The sequence below is a fragment of the Labrus mixtus genome, chromosome 7, assembly GCF_963584025.1.
Source record: "Labrus mixtus chromosome 7, fLabMix1.1, whole genome shotgun sequence".
In the NCBI taxonomy this organism is placed as follows: domain Eukaryota; kingdom Metazoa; phylum Chordata; class Actinopteri; order Labriformes; family Labridae; genus Labrus; species Labrus mixtus.
This window is the reverse complement of record NC_083618.1, coordinates 20523307-20548504: the sequence shown is the minus strand read 5'-3', so window position 1 is coordinate 20548504 and position 25198 is coordinate 20523307. Positions and strand designations below refer to the sequence as shown.

The 25198-nt window shown below is 40.2% G+C and overlaps 1 protein-coding gene across 2 annotated transcripts in view; it reads left to right on the top strand.

The window, feature by feature from the left end:
- igsf21a (immunoglobin superfamily, member 21a) overlaps positions 1-25198 on the top strand; it is a 247871-nt gene that overhangs the window by 138748 nt on the left and 83925 nt on the right. For both annotated transcript variants that reach the window (XM_061041183.1, XM_061041182.1), the window contains exons 3-4: positions 1349-1470; positions 14135-14253. In XM_061041183.1, coding sequence (XP_060897166.1) covers positions 1349-1470; positions 14135-14253 — 241 coding nt within the window. The remainder of the gene's footprint in view (positions 1-1348; positions 1471-14134; positions 14254-25198) is intronic.

The following is a 25198-nucleotide window of genomic DNA, read 5'->3' as shown; positions in this document are numbered from 1 at the left end:
TAGTGGTCTTTTAAAAGGTCTATTACTGTACCTTAAGTGGGCGCCCAAGTCTGGATGGTTGGAAAACATCATTTTTTCCAAACACTGCTTTGCTTTTAGAGGGCTGACCTTTTACTGTTGCCTCTCCCTCTTCTGAAGCTTGAACCAACGGCACATCATTGCTAAGTGTCCACAAATGTGAACTTTTATTAAAATGAGCATATGGTATGCCACCCGGATCTGAGGTCCTTGACTATGGTGCAAAAACTTTTCTTAACCAAATGGTATTCAAAAAAGAAAAGTCCAAAAAAATATCATACGCTGGAGTAGATGAATGCATGAAAACATATCTGAAGTGTGCATGTTGACCTTTTATATTTAAAACTGTGAAAATGTATAAAAGCCTGCCTTGTGTTGGTTACAGGTGACAAAGGCAATTTATTTTGGCGCTCCTGCTTTTGGTTGTTTCAGCATTGTCATCTCCCTGTGCAGCACCACTTAGCAAACTGAGCCTGAGGCAGCGTGCTTCCTCCAGAGGCAAGGGGTTATATGAGTTACCCCGCATTCACAGAGAACGATTGTTTGTTCACATAAACACAATTTAGCTTTGTCTGTTCATGAGGCAATGCGTACATAATACAGAACATTATGCGGAATAATGGCTGAATTCTTTGACGTTGTTTACCTCACTGAAGGGATTGGATGGGATCAGAACGATAGCATCTTCTCCCGAGAAGAAGGATCGCCGGCACCACCAACAATTTCCTTCTCCAACGCAGCATTAGTGGCTCCATTAAAATCCTGTCACCCTCCTTCCTTTTATGGCTTCTGAGCAGAGGAGAAATCACAGTCATTCAAATGCTAAGTGACGTTAGCACTCCTGTGAATATTACAAAAGAAAGAACTACTCCATCATCCACCATGCATGGGTAGAAAAAAAAAAAAAAAGAAGGGGACCAGTGTTTTGAATATCTCATCTCCCTACCTCTGCAGTATCTCGTCACAAACCATTACCTCTGCAGAAAGCAGACTGCCTGACACACTCAGAACACCGTACTGTGTCAGTCTTCATTAAGGCTTAACCATGTGCATGAACACATACTGGCAGCCGCCTCAGAGACCGTCTCGCTGATGTTATCACGTCAGCAGCTTTTCAATCCCTTGCTTTTAGACATCATAACGAACGAGCTTATCATGGCTGCAAATGACTCTGAGGTAATTGCGGGCAGGAGTGGTATCTACACTGCAGGCCATGGGACAACAGTTTATACATAGCAGGAGTTCTAGGGGGCATAGTTGTCTGCCCTGTCACATCCATCATTAGAGGAATCATCTTATTTAAGCTCTCTCTCTCTTCTTTGCTTCACAGGTCACAGATGGAGGAACCATCAAGCAGAAAATCTTCACCTACGATGCTATGTTTAATACCAATTACTCTCACATGGAGGACTACCGCAGGCGTGAGGACCTGGTGTACCAATCAACCGTCCGGTGAGCCTCAAACTCAATTACCTTTCATTTAAACAAGACGACTCTCTCATTTCACTCTGCCTTTACCGCTCTGCTCTTACTCCATTCATTTTGCAGCGCTGGTGAATTACAAAATGTGACTGTTAAACAGCAGAACTCCAAAAATACTGCACCTTCATTGTTTTTTTATTTTAATGTTATAGTTTAAATTGAAATAAATCACACATGACAATATGACCCTTGCTTTTACTAAATGGGTGTATTATTACATTTTATTAAAGATACAAGAATTCTTCATATGTCTACATTAAATGTTGGTAACAGTCATGATAATACATTTCTACATTTCAGTGGAAATCCCTTATTCCCCACCCTTCAAGATGCCCATCACACTTGCCCAGCGTTATTTTTTAAAGTTGTGTGTTTGCTTTTACAATGCTTAAACCTAGCATTAGTGCAACTTGAAACAGACTGAAATTAATATTTCTGTGTCAATGTGAACCAAAGCAAACATGAGAATAAAGGAGAATAATTAATATTTCTATATAAAACGCACCTTGTACTTATAAGTATACAGACTCATTTAAGGAATGGACTACCTCCTCTCAGACACTGCTTTACCGAGCAACATGAATGCTGCTGCAGCTGTAGGTCTACTCTCATTAGTACAGGTCTAAATCTACCAGTGTTAATACATTTTACCTAGGTTTCTATTCTTATTACTACTCATGCTGTGTACATTTTCTTGGAAAAGGTTTTAATTTGACCTATATTGAATCTATAGACATAGACTGCATAGAATATCATGATGAATCAGAAATTTCTTAAGTTGGTCTCCACAGAGTTTAGGAAACATATGCCAGTAAATATGAGTGCTATGGTGTAGTTAAGTATGTTGAGTAAAAAAGATTGTTTTCTTAGTTAAAATAACTGTGGCACAATGCTAATTCTGTTAGCCAGCTGATAGCACAAAGTCATAGAATGTGGTAGTTTAAATGTTAATCAAACAACCTCTTGACACAGTGATAGTAAATGCTCTGAGATGAACTCCTGCACAGCTCTACATAACTTCATTCCCTTCAGCCATCGGCTGTTGATCAGAGCCGGCTAGAATGGAGAGACGGGGCGAAGGTGTCAGTACATTATTACATGAGGAAAGGAGGCGTGGGCGAACTCTAATCAGCATCTCTACTCAGGATAAAGAGTTCAGTGGGTAAGGTTTAGACAACCTCTGGTCTGGCTGTTCCTCATTCCTGTCACAGTGGAGCGCATATCCCAGGTATCCCCTCTGTCCTCAGGTATTTTATCATGAAAGGGAACATACAGAGACCTTTAGCTTCCACGCATCTATTGTCCAACACACACACACACACACACACACACACACACACACACACAGCTTTGTCTGCACTAACAGGTTTAATAAAGAGAAACGAAGAGATGGAGAAAGAGACTATTAGGACTAGGAGTCATCTGGCTGGGGTGGGCTTGATTACAGGTTTAAGGCATCCTAGGGACTGACTTCTATTCACCCATGCTCCAACAATACAGCTGGCAGCTGTCTGCCCACCTCCTCATTTCCTCCCCCTCTGCACTTGCTCTTATTCTATTGTGGATATCCATTTCTGAATGATAACAACACAAAGGAAGTGCAGGCCATGCATCTCACCCGTCACTTTGTTTAAGCTCTCTTTGAAATAGTGAAAAGTAGGGCTGTCACACAATACAAATTATTCAATCGCTATAAAAAGCTAAAATTCAATTCTTAATTGCGATTCACCACATTTTTAATAACATGTTTGAAATGCCATGATTTTGCATTTAAAAGTGTTTTATTCTTTTATTTTGTATTTTTGTACTATCTTAAGCAAAGGGAACTTGACTTCCTGTTTGCTACAAACCAGCTTTTATTTTGAAAGACAATGAGGAACTTGTGGTAGAGTGAAGGTTTGCATCAGCAGACCTGAGAGTGTGGGTAGGAGTGTGCCGGTGGAGGACCTCAGACAGGTAGGGGGAGCCAGGTTATGAAGGGCTTGACAGGTGATGATGAGGAGTTTGAAGCAGATACGCTGGGGGATGAGGAGCCAGTGGAGGTTATGAAGAACGGAGGGTGATGTGGTCACGGGTGCGGGGGTGTGTGGGAGGATGAGCAGCGGAGTTCTGAATGTAACCTTCTTAAAGCTTAGAGCTAATGCACTCGGGTTTATACAAACGGCAACCTCTGGTGTTGAAAAATGAAGCTCATGCAGAACTGCAAAAAAATTGCAGTTCCTAGAGTGTCCACTTGAGGCTGGATCCAAAAGCCAAGAAACACACATTAGTTCCCATATTAAAAGTTTAATTTTACAGAAAAAATAATCATGTTTACAGCCTGGTTCAAAGCAACTTTAGTCTGAATATCTCGTCTTTACAGGCACACACATACGCAGGGTTAATTTTCTTATGTAACACATCTGTTCTGATTTTATGAAGGAGAAGAGTTATGCATAAAGCCGAGGCTGTTCTGACTGACAGGCGGACTCGTTGTAGCTGTTTGCCAGAAGACCAAAGACCTGCCTTAGCTTCATCTCTTTGCCTGTTTATAGGTTTACCTAAAGTTAGCTTGAGACAGCATTTCCAATATGGCTACCACCATCATTGGGCTTCAAAACACCTCTTCAGAACCCAATGGTCATGGGACTAGGTCTTTTTTTTTATGCAGTCGGGGGTACTCAGTTTTAGGGTGTCCATGCTTACTTTTTCCTATTTCTTCCTGAACCAGGAAGTCAAACTTGCCAAACAAACATAGACAGATGTTTCCTGGGATGCTGTAATTTGTTGCAAATTTATAATGCAATGCTAAGTTATGGATCTTTTGCTGTAGCCAGTGCCTTATCATTATGGAGCTATACCCACCCCCCTGGCTGACGCTAAACAACTAGCACCTGAAAAATATATTTAACGGTGGCCTGAAATAACTCTGTGGAGCCAAAGTTACAACTGCAGTGCAAACTCAACATCTGCTGCTTATAGCTGATGCTCAATAATCAGCCGCTGCCTTTGAAAAGACCTCCCAGAGTGTGCTAAGCCTGGGTAATAACTGCCAAGCAGCTGCCATTTAAACATTCTTAGGAATTGTATGCAGAATTGAATGCCTAATTTTCACAGCAAATAGCTGGGTTCTCAGGAAATTAAATAACAGCATTTGAATTTGGATTGAGCCTCTTTTTATTCTATTTTTAGATGCTAACTACAATGTACCTTAGGCCTTAAATTACCGATAATAAGCTGTTGTTGAACTGGGTTAGCCTTTAAAACTGGAATGCTTCACTCTTATCGTCCCTTTGTGATGTTCTCATTCTTTCCCTTTCTACTTTACTCTATTCTGTGATTCCCTTTTCAGTGATTCCCCTCATGTACACTCCTCCCTCCTTCTGTTCCCCCCCTTCCTTCCTTCCTTCCTTCTTTTTCTCTCTTGTGCGATGCAGCCGTCCAGCTGAGGATGATTTATCTGGACAATCCAAGTATCCCTTTGGGAGAGTAGGCATCATCACAATGGGATGGTGTACACACTTACATGCACACGGACATGAAAACATGAATGCACACACAGACAGACAACATAACAACCCCACCCACCCCCCCACTCCCCCCCCCATACATACACACAAACACACAATCACACACACCACCACCACCACAACAATACAAATACAGAAAAGCTATAAGAGAAAGTGTAGCACAAAACATCGAAGGGGGAAGAGGAAGATTTCAAATGAATCAGCGTCAGAATGAAGTGGATTCTACCTGCACTGACCCATATCCTGCTCTGTATCAGAATGCTTAGCCCGTGTTAGTCAACCAGAGAGAAAATTGTGCACTCCTGCCACAGTCACACCATTCTCTCAGCAGTCAAGGGAAAATTTCATGGTGCAACAAGGACGCTCAACATGACTCACAATTGCAAAAAGCTGAATTTTTACACTCCATAATCTTCCATTTCCACCTGAGAACGGTAAATCTTCTGTACAAAGCCGTAGCAGTCTGACAAATCCACTTGTACAACCAAATATTTCTGCCTCAATATGCTGTTTCTTTTATAAACTCAGAGCCGTTTGCAGGAAACTATTTTTAGCTTTCCTTTTCTCCTTTTGTACAGTACCTTTCCCCCCTTGCAGCAATATGTGATTACTACAGGATAATAGAGTAGCGGTAATAATGGATATTTTTCTTCTAACAAGCCTGCTTTTGATTATTAGATAATTTAGTTTCAAAAGTGGCATTGAGATTGACTGCATGTGAGATCGCCTCGTCTTGTCGTCTTGGATTTGACAGCTATTAGTCATAATCTTAAAAAAGAATGGGAGCAGCTGTACAGTAACTGTCTTTGTATTAGAGTGCCACTGCTTTGATTAGTCCTTGTAAGACAAATGGCAGTTTTGATGGAGCTTGAAGGACTTTCAGTATGCAAGCTTAAAATCCCCATGAAAGAGAACTTCCAGAGTATCTAACTGCTGTTTCGTAAACATATTTTCTACAGAAATTAGATAGAACCAATTCCAAGCCAGAAGGTGGTACATAATGTTTGGATGAATTTGTTAGAATTGTTGAAAAGTTGCACAGGAGTCTCACACTGGGCGGTAACTGGCAGAATTTATAGTTAGGAGGGATACAAAGCATTTTCATTGGTCGAAAAAAATAGAAAACGCCTGGGTGCAGGATGAGTCATCAGACATTAAAAACATGTTACAGGAAGAGAAAATACAGTTATTTTGATGTAGTAGTACCCAGATAATGTTTAATTGAAATATTGTTTGGCAGGTTAATGCTAAACCAAAATGCTAATTAGCATATCATGTCTTATAGTATTTTATCATATCATGGCTTGTGCTATCCTCTTGAACACCATGCTTTCTCAAACATCTCTAAAAAATGCTTCTTGGTTTGGTTTTACAAGCAACAGTTTTAGGTCAAAAAGAGCATACAGACTTTTTTTCTCCTCAGTGAAGCAAAAGTAGAATCAAGGTGCTGTTATTGCGCCACAAAACCTCTTACGGGACAAGGTCACTGTGGATGACTGGGCATACAGTAAAAAGTTTCTGATGTTGACACTGGGCATGGCTATTACAGCCTGCTTCCTGCCAACAGGCGACATGGCTACAATTTAGTTTCCTTCACTATTTTGTGCCATGTTGTCAACCCTGTGACGGACCAGTGTTGCAGCACTTTACAAAAAGGGTACAAAAACTATACTTCAACAAAGAATCACTAATGTATGACTTATAATGATTCAAACTTTAACAGAACAGAATTTATAATTGATTAATGTTGCTCAGCATTGGAAAAATTAAGTCACAATGACTGTGATCTATGTCAGGGGCGCTGCTTGTCAACAGGCAAAGCAGGCAACTGCTGAAACTGCTTGGGGCCCCAGACCAGTAGGGGTCCCAGAGGGCTGACAAACCTCGAACCAAAGCAGCAACCCAAAGTGTGCAAATTTTGCAGTGACAGTAGGAAACCTCCCTAAGGGGGCCCCATCTGATAGCATTCACTCGCATTGCCCTGCTGAACGCTGGTGGGAGGGCCCCTGAATTTACTTTTTCCTTGGGCCTCAACAGACTCTAGAATTGCCACTGTTTGTAAACTGTTTTTAAATGTGCTACAAGCTGTTTTTTTTGTGGTTCAGAGATTATGAGGGTCTTCACTTATTGGATGTGGGCAAAATAATAAACCCTCAATTGCTCCTAAGGAGTGTGAGAGGGAACCTTCCCAGCAACTCAGGAAGATAGACAGGCTGTACTGAAATGTTGTCAGGAGTGCAAGTGTTAAAAAAATCTTGAAAGTTAAATGACACAAATTGCTTGAGATAGGAAAAATCAGGGTCCAAACTGTTACTTGTCACAGCAAGGAGCATGTCCCAAATGATTGTACAAATGTGCAGCTTGCCAGTAACCACCAAACAAAGAGAGAAAATTGAAATTTCTTGTTTCTTTCAAATTGCCTCGTGAATAGGCTTTATTACCGAGTGAGCTTGACGAGTTGAAGGTGATCAAAAACTAATTTCTCAAGCTTAATTGTTCCATTCCAGCAATGTCAGGGGGATAAGTCTTTTCTATTTGTTTCCCCCGTTGCACTGATTCTTTTTTCAGGAGGCAAACACAGCTCAGTGAGGTGTTCTCAGTAATTGATAAATATTTCCTGTGGGAAGTCGTGTTAAGAATGTCTATTTTAATTTTATTTTGATTACAGTGGCAAATTAAAGCTGTTCATTCTGATATCTTCCCACTCAGTCTCACTCTGAAGGTGAAGGTGCCCACTGAGGCGGCGTACGTGAACAAGGAAAGAATCAACTCCTGGTGATTTGTTGTCATTCATTTGTGCAAAAAGGTGACAATATAGGGCTCAACAGTGTGGTTCTAGGAGTAAACTCCATAGCGGATTTGATTTTTAGTAATAATGCCATGACCATCCAAGCTAGACTTACCATGACATGAGTGTGAAACGATGGTATATGTTCCTGTTGACACAAGTTTGTATGATATCAACTTTCTAAGAAAAACATAACACAAAATCGGGGAAAATATCTTCACTATCCATGATCATTGAGTGAGCGACCTGGCTGTTACCATGGCAATGTGTCCCGAATGTGAATGGATAGATTCGCTAGCAGGCTAGCTAGTTAGTAACCTAACACAAATCGTACTAACAACACAAACGACTACATATTACAACACTTGTATTAACAGTTTAAACACTATAACAACCACAAAAGTTACATTTAAGAGGAAACGGAATCATTTGCAATGGATTGTGGGATGGGTAGTTCCTTGACTCTGGAAGAACACTATAGTCTTGTACCATTGTAATTTTTTCGTTTTTCAATGCCTTTTTAGCGACGAATCAAATGTACTATAGTCACAAGTAATGGGGTAGCTGGTTGTCTTGGTTCAAGGCGCCAATCTTTTCTAATATCAGGATATTGTGAAATGGCAATGGAAGATTTGAATGGAACCAGAGCCACTGAAAAAATGGGCTGTTACTGCTGACCTCTATAGGTGACCTACTGTATAGCAAATGCTGAGTCATTTTATTAATGAGGTGTAAAATAACAAGTATGTATGTTTGTACTCTGATGAATCTTCTAAAGGAGAGATAAGTGAAATCTTTGTTTCTTTAATTGGTTATGAATAAGTGAAATGTAACCCATTTAATGCACATTTAAAGAGGTTTTTAGAGCTTCTGTAATCAGCAGAACATTTTTTTTGGTGAGATTTATTCATGCGCTCTTACTCTTCTTCCAGTAATACCTCCATGCTTTCTATTTTTTTTTCCACCAAGCTTTGCATTTCCATGGATTTGTATCCATGAATACAGAGCTTAGGGAGAGCAAACAACAGAACCACAGCTTTGTGGATAAGAAACAGGGAGATGAGCTACATCAGCACTTACTATAATGTAACCAGCCAGCACAAAGCCAATCACACCTCCCTCGGCACTCAGAGAATCACAGCATGATCCCCATCATTTTGTTTCTCGCTCATTCCTTTAGGAAACATGGCTGATTACACACCTCTCTTTGCATTCAGAGCTCCAGGCAATTTGTCTTCTGCTTTCCATCCAGCGTATACTGACTTACAGTCGCCCGTCCTGACCCATTCAACCGTAATGCTTCAGGCCAGAAAGAGTATCTGACAATGTGCTAGTTAATTTGATGCAGAGATTGACTGGATGAGCTATCAGACGGCGCTCTGTCAGGACTCCTCTTTTTCACCCTCCATCCAGCCAGGCGCTAGCATTTGCTTGCATTTGTAGGCAGGAGGAGTTCTGCAGGAAGGCCTACATAACAGGAAAGAGCTTTCAGATGCAACTCCTAGGGGACAATCGATCTCTCTTTGCGGTGCTGTTTTTGCTACGCCTCCATGGGGGCCCATTGCTATCGATCCTCAGCGTGCATGTGCTGTTTTTTTCTTTCTTTCTGGTGCACGGGGGGGATTTTGTGGTGTGTTTAACATGGTTTGCAGGATATTGCTTGTTTGTTCTATAACCTAGTCACTTAGTTGTAAAATAAATTGTACTGATATTAAATTTTGTTTGGAAGGCTGTGCAAGTGGTTTGAATATTTTTACAGTTTATATTCTTGTTCGAACATCCACCTTTTCCTTTCTTATTAGCTTTTTATCTTACTGGTTTTTTTTGTTCCAGCGTCACTGATCATTACTAATTAGCTCTTAATAAAACCCTGTTCAAGTTGCATAATTTAAAAAACTAAGTAAAGGGAAAATATTTGTAATGTATGAAAAGAGACAATAACCCATGAAAAAAAATGCTTTGTGTCGAACAATTTACCAAACAACCATTGTTGCCTGCTCAAGAGTCTTTCAGTGAAAGATTAACATTCATCATTTAAACTGGAATTAACTATTGAATTTCAGCCAATAATCGATATGACAAAAATGTAGTCATTTGACAGCCCTACTATATATTTGACCTACATTTGTAAGACTAATATTTGTTAAAAAATACAAAAGTCATTTGGAAGAAAAATGGCCACACACCCTTAAAAAGTTATAATCACCTTACCCATGGAATGACTTATAGGGGAATGCCATTTATTTTAGTTTATCATGTATTTTTAACATTTGCCTGGTTTGACTTATGAAGTTTGTAAATGTATTGTACTGTTACTCCTGTTAAGTTTAATTTTTGCCTGTGCCAAAACAATGACAAAAGACCTAAGAAAGAAAAATTATTTAAAGGGGAAGTTCCATGGCCAAAAGGAAGGATATGTGGAGTTTAAAGAGTTCATTTTCTAGTTACATATAGTTCAGTCAGACAACTGCATGGTTGTATTTGTTTAAAATATTTATTGCAGCAGAACATAGTTTGTGTTTGGCGTCTAGGCTCTGACCTCATCACTCCTCGCAGTTTTATTTTACATGCAGACATTTGAGAAGTGATGTGATGAGATCTTAAAGAGCCCATATTATGCCCTTTTTGGGGTCCATATATTTAATCTGTACTGTACCTACTGACGTTCACAATAGCTAAAGTCCGAAAAAAGTGTCTGTTTTCATGTACTGCTCCTCCTTGCTCCCTCTCCGCTCTGAGTCAGTCAGCTACGCTCTGCTGAGCCCCCACTGTTAGACCCCACGTGGGCCAAGTCTGCTCTGATTGGTCTGCCGATCCGCTCTGTCGTTATTGGTCAGTCGCTCAGCACGGTTCTCGGAAATGTCCCGCCTCTTTTACCATATTGGGAATGCAGCCACTGGCTCCGTCCGAGGGGAGCATAAACATTAGCACCTTAGCACTACTGTGCTTCCGCAGGCTACGGCATATCGTGGGCGTGCGACAGAAGTTAACGGGCGTGCAACATGAGCTGCAGGGCTTGCCACAACGAGCCAATGGGCTTAGATCAGTGATCTCACACTGACAATGACGTCGGACTGACAAATTTTTATCGAGGGGGGCTAGAACCGAGCGTTACATGCGGCTAATGCTACAGCTAACAGGAGGACGTAGGAGAAGCTGCGTTTCCGTGGACTTGGAAAACACACTAAAGGGCATATAAAACCAGAAAAAGCATAATATGGGACCTTTAAACCCCCCGTAGTCGGAGCCTACAGGTGGATACTGGGGTGGTGTTGGGGCTAAGCCAGAGTGCAGTAATGCTGCAGGTCAACGCTAGCATAAAATATTTTTTTTGGGGGGGGGGCTTTTTGTGCCTTTGCTGGAGAGATAGGACAGTGGATACAGTCTTAAATCTGAGAGAGAGAGAGTGGGGAATGACATGCTGGAAAGGAGTCACAGGTCGGATTCGAACCTGGCCCGCCAGCTTGGAGGACAACACCCGCTGTACAAGGTGCGGTGTGCACTAACCACTATGCCCCCCGCGCCCCAGCATTCACAACTTTTATCAAAAGAATCAAATTCATAAGAAAATATGATGAAAGAGCGAGACATGAGGAAGACACTAATTTCACAGGAGGCCAAGGGAGAAGGTTAAGTGGAATTTAAAGAGGGGATTGTTTGTGAAATATATGATTACACAAAGGTGGACAGGTATCATGCATTGCACATTGCACTCTGCGGATAAATCCAGTACTAGTATACTAAAGTTACCGCACAAATCAATATTTACCACCTTGCTTAAGTGATCTCAACACTGCCAGTTAATGGAACAAATTACATGTTTATAGCTGTGTGGCACAGTCAGCGGTAGCCTTGATTTAAAGTAATCATAGTAATAATCACAAAGAAAGAAATCTGTAATATGTGGTGTATTATGGGCTTTGTAACATTTAAATGGTAATGTCTTTTGAATTAAGCGTTCAAGCGTTAGCTGACCCAAATAGTGAATAGGAGAGAGTAAAAAGAGCACAAACAAAAGAGTTGCACGTTCCTGCTTTTTGTGAACACATTCCCAATGGACTAGCACCTCGGAAATGCATGTCATCAAAGATTAGAAGGGTGTTGCAAATTTAATTCCGCCAGTCTTAATATTTAACTAAAGTCTCAATGTTAGGAGTACAACCTTCCGTCTTTTTCTTCTCCTAATTTTGATGGATGTGTCTTTTCTGGAACAGGAATAAAATGCTTCGGCGGCTGGCTGGCAGGCAGTCATTCAGAAATGCTGAGGTTTGGGATTTCTTTATGGCCTCCTCACCTTTCTTCCGGAAATACCTACTTCCAAGCCTTGAATGATCTTATCTCTGGGTTCTTTTCTCTCCGATTGTCTTGGTCTGAATCTGTGAATGCAGTAGTTGGGATTGTGCACAACAGAACTACGTCTTTGTTTGTTTAAAAAAAAAAAAAAAAAAAGCAACGGGCTACATCAGCGTTTACTATGATGTAGCCGTCCAAGACAAAGCCAATTACTTCCCCCAGCTCCCACCACAGAGTGATTCACCGTGCTATTTTCATCATTCTGAGCTGTGGTGAAATAAAAGACTCACTTGTTTTGCACTTATCCCTCGAGGAAGCTCTGCTGGAGAAAACAACACTTTACATCTTGAGCTGCTTACTCTTCTGTACTTTAGCTAACTTTTTTTAAAACATTTTTTCATTTTTAATGCCAGATTTATTCAGCAAAACATTGTGACATGTATCAAGATCATGCACTGAAGACAAAGTCAACCTTGTTATATTTGATTAAATCGTTTTAAAAAAAATATCCCAGCATCAAGTTAACTTAACTCTAGGTAATCAAACACTATGGAAAGTTTCATTTCACAACAGATTCCACCACTTCCTCTTCTAACTGTTTTTCCAACGCTAAGCAAGCAGCTCCTGTTTTGGTTCACTCGATGCTAAACTAACAATCCGCACAGCTCTCCATTCACAGTACTACACTCATGAACTGGTCGAAAAGGGTTCTTAAAATGTAACAATATAAACTCTTCTCTAACTTTCCAGGAAAAAGGCGGATGACAAACTTAACCTCAAACCATCTCCCTCACCCCTAACTGGTATCACTTTGTGTTTACAATCAATAAAGAATGCCTCAACTTCACAGCATGAAAACACAATGGAGAGTAACCAGCCTGGGGCTCCTTTTTAGTGGCGGCTCTCCCAAGACTTTTGACCCTCTCAAACAAACAGTGACTTATCTTACCACTGTCAATAAGTGTATATAAAGAGTTGAAAGAGATCTTGAAGAAGTCATACCATAAGTTATGGTATTCCAGTCCTAAGTTGGTGTACGTCCAATAAGAGATACATGTGTGTATCACGTCTCTGTGCCAGAGAAGACCAACCATTTTGTTAAAGAGAATACAATGATGAGTGTTATAGGGGTCTCCAGATATGAATCTAAGAGTAGAGTGATGAACTGAGTCCAGGGTTTTAAGAGTCAAAGCAGATGCATGTATAGGTGGTATCGCCATAATCAAGGACTGATATAAAGACTGCTTTAACAATTTTTCCTACAATCAGGATGGAAGTTAGATTTGTTTCTGTACAGAAACCCAAGTTTCTGCCAAAGTTTGCCAGTAAGATTTTCCACATAATGTATTATTCCACATAAATTATTCGTCCAGCCAAATTCCAAGATATTTATATACTGTGACCCTTTCAATACTGCTGCCACTGAGTGTGGATAACTGTAAACTGTTAAAATCAGTATCTCAGGCTTTGGTCAAGATCATGTACTTGGTTTTGCTGGCTGGCATTAAGGATCAGTCTTAAGCTGATGAATGAATTCTGAAGAGTATTAAAAGCAAATTGCAGTTTTTCTCTACAGCAAGCTGTAGAACAATGCAGAACAATGAAGTACAATATTGTCCGCATAAAGATGGATATTATAGTCTGTTATAGACAAAACAATATTGTTAATATAGATTGTTTATAAAATAAGGCCCAGAACGGAACCCTGTGGAACGCCTTTAGGCAAAAACTCAGATTACATTTGATTACTTCCTTGGAGTTACTCCTCTGAGTACCTTTTGACACTATGGGATTACAGCAATTATTGATTACAGCAAACTTGTAGTTTTCATGAATGGAGAGGTAAAGATCCACTCTACTGTACCAAGTTTAAGGAGTCAAGTGTCTGAGGACTGATTTACTTGAATTCAACTCTTTATTCATTGTAGTAAATGCTTCTTTTTTAACTTGTGATATCTAAATTAATGTCTTTTTGCCTTGCTTTTTCAGTTATGTGAAAATGCTAAGCCAGTTTAAAATAACACAATGACTCTTGTTCTTACAGGCTCCCAGAGGTACGGATCTCAGACAACGGGCCTTACGAATGCCACGTTGGCATCTACGACCGGGCAACGAGGGAGAAGGTTGTCCTTGCTTCAGGGAATGTTTTTCTTACTGTTATGTGTGAGTACCATCACTGCACTTTTTATATTTTTAAAGCAGGGTAACATCCTTTCAGCGGTGCCTTGCTTTGAGTCTTCAATGTGTTTGTGGTTAAAGCAGGATGCTGGGTTGGAACATGGGTTCATGTCGAGAAACAGTTCAAAGTCAGCACGTTGGACAGCATGACAATGATTGAAAAACTTGATGCTGTGCAGACCTGCAGGCTGGAGACAAAGCCTTCTTGATCACTGAAAGAGTCTGAGCTTTCAAGTTGTAGGTGAGGTGCTAGAATGAGGTGAGGAATATTTCAGGTGAGGAATATTTCAAAAACGATGGAACAACAAAGAAAAAACCCAAGATGAGTGTGTTGAATAATGTAACAGGAATTGTATTCATTGGCAAATGTAATATTTGCTTGGTTCTTATATTCTAAATGAGCTAGCATTTGAAATATGTATCTTCTAATCACATTATGAAAAGGTCACTCTTTCGTATTCGTCATGACCCCATGGAGAATTATAAACTGAGTCTGTAGCCCCCTTTGCCTTTACATAGTATTACATTGAGCTTTTGCTTTTTTGTTTAGCCTTCCAGCCTGTTCATGTGTGTTTTTGTCGTTTTATGAGAGTATTTAGGAGTAGAATCGAATTTGGTAATTTCTGCTTTAAATATGGACGTTTCACTAAACTCCATGGGCCCAGTAAACCTTTCCACCTTTGTCCCCCATTATGGGTGGCCTTTTTTGGAACTATCTCAGCTGGTGCAACAACTAATAGTGTGTAAATTCTGCAGTAAGTTCAAACTAGGCAACGTTTAAACGTACGCATAACTCGTACAACCCGTTGCAGGTGTCCAGTATCACCAGTCCATAGGAATGTCAATATTGCTATGTAATTGTTGGATGTGTAAATATGTGTGAGTTAGCTAGTTAGTGTTCCCCTTATCATCTTGTGTTTTGTCAAACTGATATGATGTAAGTTTTTGTTGTTTCTGCTGACCCCTGGTGGCCATGAACAGTGTTTGTGCCTGTCTAAGGAATATGGATAGGTGAGATCCTACAAATATTGTGGATGTATATTGAGTGATGTTGTCTTTTCTCGCTGTATCAAAACTGCAAAGTGTGCCAAAGTGTGTGAAAACAACACCTACCACAAACATAATGAGATGTTTGTGGTGGTGAAAACATAAAGGTTCTAGCAAGCTTGTGTTGGAAGATAAATGAATGGTAAATTGATGATGGGTCATCAGTTGTCTCACATAAAGCCTGGTACAAATGTGATAGTAGCCGTCAGCGCTGCTTTCTGCTGCATGTCGAGGTTTTGTGTGAAAACATTAGAAAGATGACATGCCACTGGGATGGATGATGGCTCTGAGGTAGGAAACAATGGCACTACAGGCAACAAACTGATTAATCACACATGCCAAATAAATATGAAAGTTGTTTCCCACTGAGGTGATATTTCAGGATGATACAGTATCATTATGATTATTTATTTGTGCTTTACCCAGTGGCTACTTTTCTATTTCTCACCCTGTCTGTGTGTATGACATGAAGAATAAATTAATACATTTTCTTAAAGTTTTGTGAACTCAGAGGTTTTGGTCTAGGGAACCATTCATTGAATATGATTTTTGAACATTATCATCCATTTTGTCTGCTATTAGGTTATTGATTCCTTAAACTTTGAACCCAACAGAAGAAGGCTTGATGCCAAATCTGAGGGCTTTGGAAGCAGGTTCAGGAAACTGATCCAAAGAAAAATTCAGGTTGATTGGAATGATGTCTTTTTGCTGTGCACAGCAGCTGAAGTCTTAGTAGTAGGTGCTTAATGAGTCTGAATTATCCTGGGTATAAAACTGAATTGAATGTCAATAAAAGGAAAGCCAAAGCACAGGCCCATTCAATTATGTACAACACAGAAGTCATCGACTTTAATTGTTACCAAGCACTGCTGTTGCACGGAGATTACCTTAATGTAACTATGGAAATTGCTATACACAACTGCTAACTAGCAGCTGACTAGCAGCTGACTAGCAGCTGTAGCTTTAGTTTGCTTGAATACAGAATACCTGGTGGGCAGGGGGGGCTGGAAAGGGCTCGAGATTCTGCACCCACCTCAAGCACCTTTAATGTTAAGCATTGGCAGATGTTTGCACTGTGTCCTTACCATCTACTTTTCTGTATTTTACACTTATTTTAAACAGTTACTTAGGCTTTTGCCCAATTCATGATTCATTTATGTCCATCCCTTCTCATTTGTTATATGAATTTAGTAAAAGGGATCCTCAATGTACTTCAAACCTTACTGCCTCTGTCTTAGGACCACTATTTCTGTTCTTCAGCTACCAAGTGATCTCAATCAATCCGTAGAGGAGCGCCTGTAGCCTATTGCTCCGTCTGTGCTGTAATTATTGTATTTAAGTTCCCCCAACGACAGCTGCTTCGCCTGCCTCTGATGTATCAATTTCAACAGAAGAAACATGCTGTTCTCCATGTGGTCCTATGGCTAATTAGGAATGGTGGAACTTTTTCTGTTGAACACCAGAGGTAAAAGACACCGCGTGACAATATTGCTCCATTATCACATTTCATGCCTCGGAGAACTGCCTGCGGATTTCATGTTCTTTTTTGTTGCCTCTGTTTCAGGGCTCCCTGACACCGTAGTCAGGGACGGACTTTATCAATGGGAGAGGATTTATTCAGTTAACTGTTTCTTGTTTTAGCACTGGGTGGGTAAACGTGAATGATTTAGTCGTGGGACAGTTGGAGCACCCTTACTCAGTTGGGTCTTAAATCACCACTCCACAAGAGCAGAAGAAGAATGGCCTCTGGCATTGTGGCTAATTGCCATCTAAACTGAAACAGAATTATTCATAACCTATTAGTGTGTCAAGTTCAGTGGGAAGTAAAGAAAAAAACTGAGGAGAAAGAAAGAAAATGAAAGTGGAAAAAAAAGTTAATTAATTGGAAGCAGTACACAGAGAGTATTTTAATTTTTTAAAGGGCTTCATAAATAAGAATTATCATTTTAATGAATCCCCTGCCAAGAAATTCAATCATCCAGTTTCTAAAAGGCTAAACCCTGAACTCTTGCTACCTCACACTGTCCTTCACTCTCTGGAAAGTTTACAAAGTCTTCGCTGTTCTTCTTGGACTGCTTGGGGAAATATTAACTTTACTGACCAGAAGGCATGACATTTCTTTCATTCAAATGGTTTTCATAGTCATACAGTAATGACAACTTACAATTTTATTTTGTTGCCTATTATTTTGGCATAACTTGAATATCTTGAATCTGAGCTGTGAGGAGCTTTCTGTTTCTGTTGATTTTGGCGCCCCATGTGGACTAAACAGTATCTCTTTGCTGATCTTGTCGTGTAAACATGAGCCGTAAAATCCGGAATATAAGTCTCACTCGTTTTCCCAGAAAGAAAAAAAGGTGTAAACTCTCTTCCTGCGTGATGATTTCTATTGTGTTCAGCGAAGACTACAGTGCGTGGTTTCTGTACAGCTGTGTCACTCTTTTAATACCATCTGTTTCCACTTTGTGGTGTTTTCCCTCCTACTAGCTACAGTACGGTAGTTGAGCTCCAGCCTACTTTGATAGTTGTGAAGTACCGACAGCCCGTGTGTCGCGCTGCCCACCTCCGCAGCTCACTCGTCTTTCGTCAAAACAGCACTACAAAAGTTTTAACAGTATACCACTGTTTTCTATGAATGCATGATTATGAACTAATGAGGGAGAAAAGATGATAAAAAGTAGCGTAGCCAGCCTGGTCTGTGTCGCTATGCATCCCAACACAGCTTGCAAAATAAAATGATGGGGATGAATTTTTCAATCGCTTCATGTCACGTGCATGTGTGTGATGGTGGCACCTGCACTTGTGGTAATGGCGGCGTGTCCGTCTGCCTTTTATTCTGGTACATTGGTTTCACCGGTGTATAAGATGCAGCCTACTTTACAGATAAACAAATAGATATTAAGAGTGTCGTATACACCGGATTTTACAGTAAGTAATGGTTTTTTTGGGGGGCAAAAGACAAAATCCTGCTTTCATTTAACATTGAACATTACCACTGACTGTGACTATTTTCTGTTGAAAATGCAAACAAAAGCCTGTTTCTTCAGTGTGCTGTAAATCCTCTCATCTGAAAACCACCACATAGCAGCAGTTACAGGCATTACAAATTATTAAAAAGACATAATAAGTCTTGTCACTGATGGTCTTCTTTGCTATACTATGTCGTAAAGAGACATCAGTATTAAATTCAGTCTGTCTCATATTCAGTCATAAACTCCTCTCAAGGGCTTCAAGCTAAAAGGTTATGTGACTCTATTAACAATTATAACTGATTGAAATGTTGCCATGAACTAAAACAATACAAAAATACGACTTGTCAAAATGACTTAATGAAGGTTCATCAGGTTATTTCCCCCGCTTGGAGGACTACAGCCTCCATACATGGGGCGCGCGCACTACCACTGCGCCACCAGCGCCCCAACCAAACACTTTTCTTAATGTAGAAAAAATGACCTAAATATTTTTTATACGAGCAGATTGCACAGGTGTGTTGATAGTTTCATATGGAATAATATCTCATTGAATACATTGCTTTTTTGGCTCACTGTCAAGTATTTTCTCTGTGATTTGTCAGATGCTTTCTGCTCTTTCAATCTATAAAACCATAAGTGTACATGAGTTTTGTAAGTAATGCTTAAAGGTCACATATTATTCAAAATACACTACCATTGTTTTTTAACACTAATATGTGTCCCTAGTCCGTCTAGAAAGCCCCCAATGGTGAGAAAAGTCCATCCTCTCTGTCTTTTTCCTGCTCCACTTTTCAGAAAATGTGTGCTCAAACAAGCCGTTTGGAGTTTTTCCCTTCATGACATCACAAAGGGCAGTAACCCCTCCCCCAGGTGGGTGACACTCCCACAGCTAGGTGTTTGTTCTGCCCTCTGAGTCTGCCTTCTCACCGTAAACAATCGGGCATGGAGCGAGAAAGCCAGCGCCACCCAAGCCCTTCCAGAAAGGGGGCGTGGGCAGACACAGCTCATTTACATTTAAAGGTACAGACACAGAAACAGCCTGTTCTGAGCAGGGCTGAAATTTTTATAGGCGGTTTATAGGCATGATCAGAGTGGATTTAGAACAAGACACTTCACACACATGTTTTGGGGAGCTCTGAGACTTATTTAAACTGGTTGAAAAGGAAGAGAATATGTGACCATTAAGTTATCATGTTTATGCCAATTTGGATCATTTTAAAAAACAATGATCTCAACACTGGAGAAGTTGCCTCCTGTTGCTGTTTTGACTTAAGATTGATTTAAATATGATCATGTAAAAGGATACAGCAATCCCAAGTAATGAACGCAACACAACATTACGAATAACTGCAGTTAAAGGAAAAGCATCATATTCAGTGTTCTTAACCTTTGTGCTTTTGCGGTAACAAAATAATTGGATATTCTGATTTCTTTGTTATTGTGTGGTTGTGTTTTAATGCAGAGTATATACAATATCCCCTGGACAATTGTGAGCTTTTATCTCCATAATTAGAAACATGCATTACCAAGATGCATCCATAACTAGGGCACTTTATTATGTACTGTGTTAGCAAAATTATACCCCTTAACCTGAATGAGCTGCAGATCTGTTGCTCTGCGCCTGTGTGTGTTATTATGCACACTTTACTGTATGATAATTTGTGATGAGGCACTCTGTTATCAAAGTTCAAATTCAACATCTGAACTGAAAGGTTACAGATGAGAAGTGCAGTGTGAGAAAATGATGAAATAAGCCGATTGACAGGATCCTTATTAGCCGCATCGAATTTCCTGTCAAATCGTGTTCAGTGTCAGTCTGCAGAGAATTCATAAAACAAGATGTAAATAAAATGACAACTTGGCCTTTTGACCTCTTTCCTCTCTGTTACAGTTTAATTGAAAAGGGCTCCGTTGAATGACATCAAAGAAAACAACAGTCAGTGGTTTGATGTTTACAGCAGAAACTGTAATGAGATTATCATGTTTCCAGAAAATGCAAAAGAATTCTTACAAACTGTGGGCAGTTCTTTGTCAGGAAAGACTTAAATCATCTTATTCACTGCAACAAATGCTTACAGCTGGTGGCTATGGGTCTGCCAGTAAAGTGGGACAGATACGAGTCTTGAAATGTCCTCTCAACAATATGTTCTCTCTCTCTTTAGTTTACTTAAAGTCATGTCTGTTGAGAATAGTTTTTTATGGTTTTCTATAGTTTTTTATTCAAGCCTCACAGTAATATACGGTGGCCGACAAGGGCAACCCGACATATAAACTCCTCAAATAAAGTTTGGAAACCTTTATTTCGGTCAAGTATTTCGACCCTTTAATACTACTTATTGGTGTTGTATTATATATCGTTGGAAAGCCTGATTAGTCACCGTTACAACAAGTTATAACTTGTAAGGATCGTGCATTTGTGGAATGAGCAACACAGCTAAATGTTTGGGCAGCGCCCCAATGTGCCCAAACCCCCTGCTTTGATTCTTTTTTTCTCAAAGTCCTTGATATTCTTACAAATGATCAAGGAGTTCTCCTGCAATCAAAACAAGTCCAATGTCAACGTCATCATGAGAAAAAAAAACCTTGAGTGTATGATTTACTTTTTACAAAATTGAGAAAATTCTTCAGAACCTGATAAATCAACAGTTTTGAGATTTTTTTGTGCTGCCTTGTTCTTAACCTTCAACGAGTCATATTTTATTGATTAAATAATTTGTATGGCACTTGTGTAAAGAAGTAGACTTCAAAAATGAGTGTGTAGAAGGCTGACATTTTCAAGCATAGCATAGGTGATGTTATTCCAGACTAATACATTCAGTTTATTGTAGTTTTAACACAGGGGAGGGTCCTTTGCATCGTCAACTATCACATAAAGTAGATATATCATTCTGCAAATGCTGACATATCCGTCCCTGTAAAGCTAAGGTCATAATTTCAAGCTTTGGTGGGTGAAGGAAATCAATAGCTCTTTTCCCAATGGCGGAGATAGGGTCATTATTTGTTATTACCCAAAGTGATTCCTTTGAGACATTCCAAAGATTACAAGGAAAGGTTATTTGTCTCCTCGGAGCGCAGCCTGACCTTGGAGAGCCCGGTGGGTAGTGTCCGAGACATCTTAAGGTTGTTGTGTTGTTGTCTGTATCAGATGACCGTTGGGGTTGTGACTCCTCTGCTGAATGAGGAACATCTTAATAGCCCTCGTGTTTTAAACATCACATCACGTAAATCCAGGAATCCTTTCTTCTAACCTTTCTTAGAGGATGTAGTTCAGAGGATACCCTTCATGAAGCGGTGAGGCTGGTATTTATAACCCCAAGAAACCGAGGCGAGCGCTAAGGTGTTGAGGGACTAATTACGTTCTCATCCCATAAAAGTGGGATTCGCTTCAATAATGGATGCCCAACTTTAATTAAGCGCTGTGTATATTTAGGCGCTTGTTTATAAATGGGTGGGATTAATGGCGTACAAGGCAAACCCAAAGACAGCATCGCCTGCAGACACAGCAGTTTGGTGCACTAGTGGGGAAACTTTGACACAAGTGCAATTCATTGTATGTAAGTAAGGATACTTGTTTGTGAAGAGGCTTGTTTGGGTGGCCGAAATTTGATGTTTTGTGTCCTCAACTTGTTCAGGAAGTGTTAATATTGGCAAGAATTGACACCTAGAATGACCCAACCACAGCTCTCTGATTCTGAGCCCTTGAAAAGGATGCCATATTTTTTTTTTTTCAGACTCATCAGTTGCTTTCTGAAGTGTTTACCGTGTCGTCTGTTAGCATACCTCAGGTCACAGTAGGGGGGTTGTTCAAGAGTCCTTGATGTGATTCTTCATTACTCTCATTTCTCCTCTGTGTCACCTTCCTGCTCATCACAGTTAATATGTTCTACCTGCATCACAACCTGTGAGTTGATTGTGTGCATACATGGATGAAATTGAAGGAATCACGTTTGACTTTCTAAAAGTATACTTCATCATCTGTGTCCACATGAAAAGGTCTAATTGTTATTTTGCATCTCGTTCACAACAAACAGAACAGACTTTCCTCTTAGACAATCTATCAGGAAATGAACCGCTCTTTTTCATAACGAAATTGCATGACCCCATCCCACTCCCTCCCACCACTACTGTATAGTTTAGCTGGTTGGGAGCAGCTCACAGCACTAATAAAACATGTTGGCTGGGAGCCCATTGAAGGAAAAAGAAAGAATGCAATGAATTCAAAGAGCAGATGAATTATTAAATGTCTGTCTTTGAGCTAAACCCTGGGGTGATAATTGAGGCAAAAATAAACAACCCATGGGCTTCCTCAAGGATTTCTCTACCCAACATTGAACTTGTAGTCTGTGCATCAATTAGTTGATTTTAAAGAGTTTCTGTCTGATATTTTGTCTGCCTCCCACACTGTCACAATTTTGCCAGAAAAATCTCTGCTTTCAATTTACATGATGTTGCTTTTTTCAAAACACTTTAACGCACAGTATGTAAATGCCGCAGACAGGGGCTCTCAATCAAAACAATAAACAAACAGTGATGTTGAGGCTGGCGGGGGAATCATGGGAGTTCTCTCTGCTACTCCACACCCCTACCCCCCAATGAAAATGAACTCTGAGTTGACTGTAGTCAAGACGAACGGGCCAAACAGACCTGAGGAAGAGATTATGGTTACAGACGATGTATCCAATTATAACTCACATGATGTTTTTATCACAGCAGCAATTACGGCAACAGAACCGTAGCTTTAAGTAGCAATTCCTGCTTCCTTATGTATCGATCTTTGACGTAACAACCAGTGTTTCCACGGCAACAATAAACATGTCATGACTGTCATGGTGACTCATTCATGGCGGCCACCACGACAAGACACATCCCGTTTCAACTGTCAAATGAAGGGGTTTTCTGGCTGTGATAACTGTGGGATATATTTGAGGTCATGTCAGTTCTTAGACTTACTTATTTCCCCTTTGTGTTCATCGCATTCCTGTTGTCCTGGTAGTAGTGTCAGATCACCATTTGGTATCAATTGCTAATTTCTTTATTGGTACACAAAATACACTCTACTACTCTCATTTTGATTAAGCCTAAGAATTTACGATACCTTTGAATAATAAGGGCCATGGCTCAGTCGACTGACAGGTGGATGCTTAAGGCCTGTTTCTCACATTTATTCAAATGTAAGTTGAGATAGCATTTCTAATATGGCGACTGCCATCGTTGAGCTTCAAAAGGCCTCTTCAGAAACCAATGGGTGATGTCACTAAGACTATGTCCATGTTGAATGCAGTCTATAATCATGCTACAGTTGGTTGGCATAAACTTACAATCATAGTTCCAATGCATCCATACTATATCTCACAAAGCCTCATTAACAAAGAGCCATTTTTATCCTCCAGCTGATCGAGTGCCTCAATCAGTTGACATTCAGCAGGCACTCAACAGCAGGGCAGCCAATGCCCGCCAAGGCTGCAGCGTCATGAGTAAGCCTGTTTTCATACCCACAGATTTCACACAGCAAACAACAAACAAGATGGTTGCATCATATCATCTGTTCATATGCTGTACACCCAAAGGCTCCAGGACACGATATTTTGGCCTGAGAAACTGTTTATCATCAAAGACTTGGATACACTGAATGAACCCTTACAGAGAATTCTCATGGCATCATATTATTATGCCTGATTAACATGTTGCAGTGTAAACATTACAAAAATAAAGCAAGCCAATGCAGTTAAATTGATGAGGCTTCATTGTTATCTTCTTTGTGATAGTTTTCTGCTGGCTGGAAACTTCTTGGTGGACAAGACACATCAACAGGTGTGACATAATTTTGTCAGATTTGTGGCAGCACAACTAGTTTGTAAACTGCACCCTTTTAATCTGAACTATTGCCTGAAAACACAGGGAACATGCAGTCTTCAATACCACAAATGTCACCCCACAAGTTGATTTGCACTTACAGGCTTCATTGGAACCGTGCTTAACTTACAGTCTTGGGGAAATGCCTTTTGTTCATTTTGGCAGCACCTACTATGATAAGCGTCAATTACAGGTGTGTTTTTACACCTTACTCGACCTCACTTCCACAAAAGTGTAGCCTGTGTCCTCTTGTGTCCAGTCAAATGTCACAGATCTTTTTCATGTTCTATATTGATGTATGAGGGAAATACAAGGCTAACACTTCAGAAAAACAATATGCCGCTTCACGTACAAGTGGGCCGGAGAGTGAGTCTGTTGTGTTGGCTCCACTTACCCTCTCTGTTGGACAAACCACTGCTGGGTAATGGAAAACGCATCACTTACTGTGTGCCTCTTGAGATTTGTCACCCAGTCTAAACGGCTAATATCAGCGGGCCTCAGGCCAAACGAGCATTTTGTCAACTCATTCCAACTGATTATTTCTTACATAACACATCCCAGTGCACATTGTTAAAACGACTTTAAAAAGACGACTATGGCCACCGTTGAAAAGATGTTCAAAACTGGTTCAAGAGTTAAAGTTTTTTTACCGACTATTTGAAGATTTTTATTAAATGTCTGTGCTTAGAAACACATTGATGGCGGTTTTCAAGTCCCATTCAACATTTCACGGTTTGACGGCCTCCTTAACCAAAATGATTAACCCAAGGCACCAAAATATGGAGACGCATAGAATCCCCCAGGAATACTCAAAAGATAAAGAATAAACCAAAGAAAACTGGAGGGACTGGAGACCCCGGAGCCAAAAGAACAAAAGATTAGAATGTGCTGAGCCAACCATGCAATAGGCCGTCACTCTCAGCACCTCTCCCTTAAACTATACCTAACAAATAAACAAGCCTAAGACAAAACAAGAGACAGAAACCGGTGATCTCCAGCCCATGCTATAATAGGAAAAAACCCAGCAATCTAAACATGGGCAAAATCTAAACGTGGGC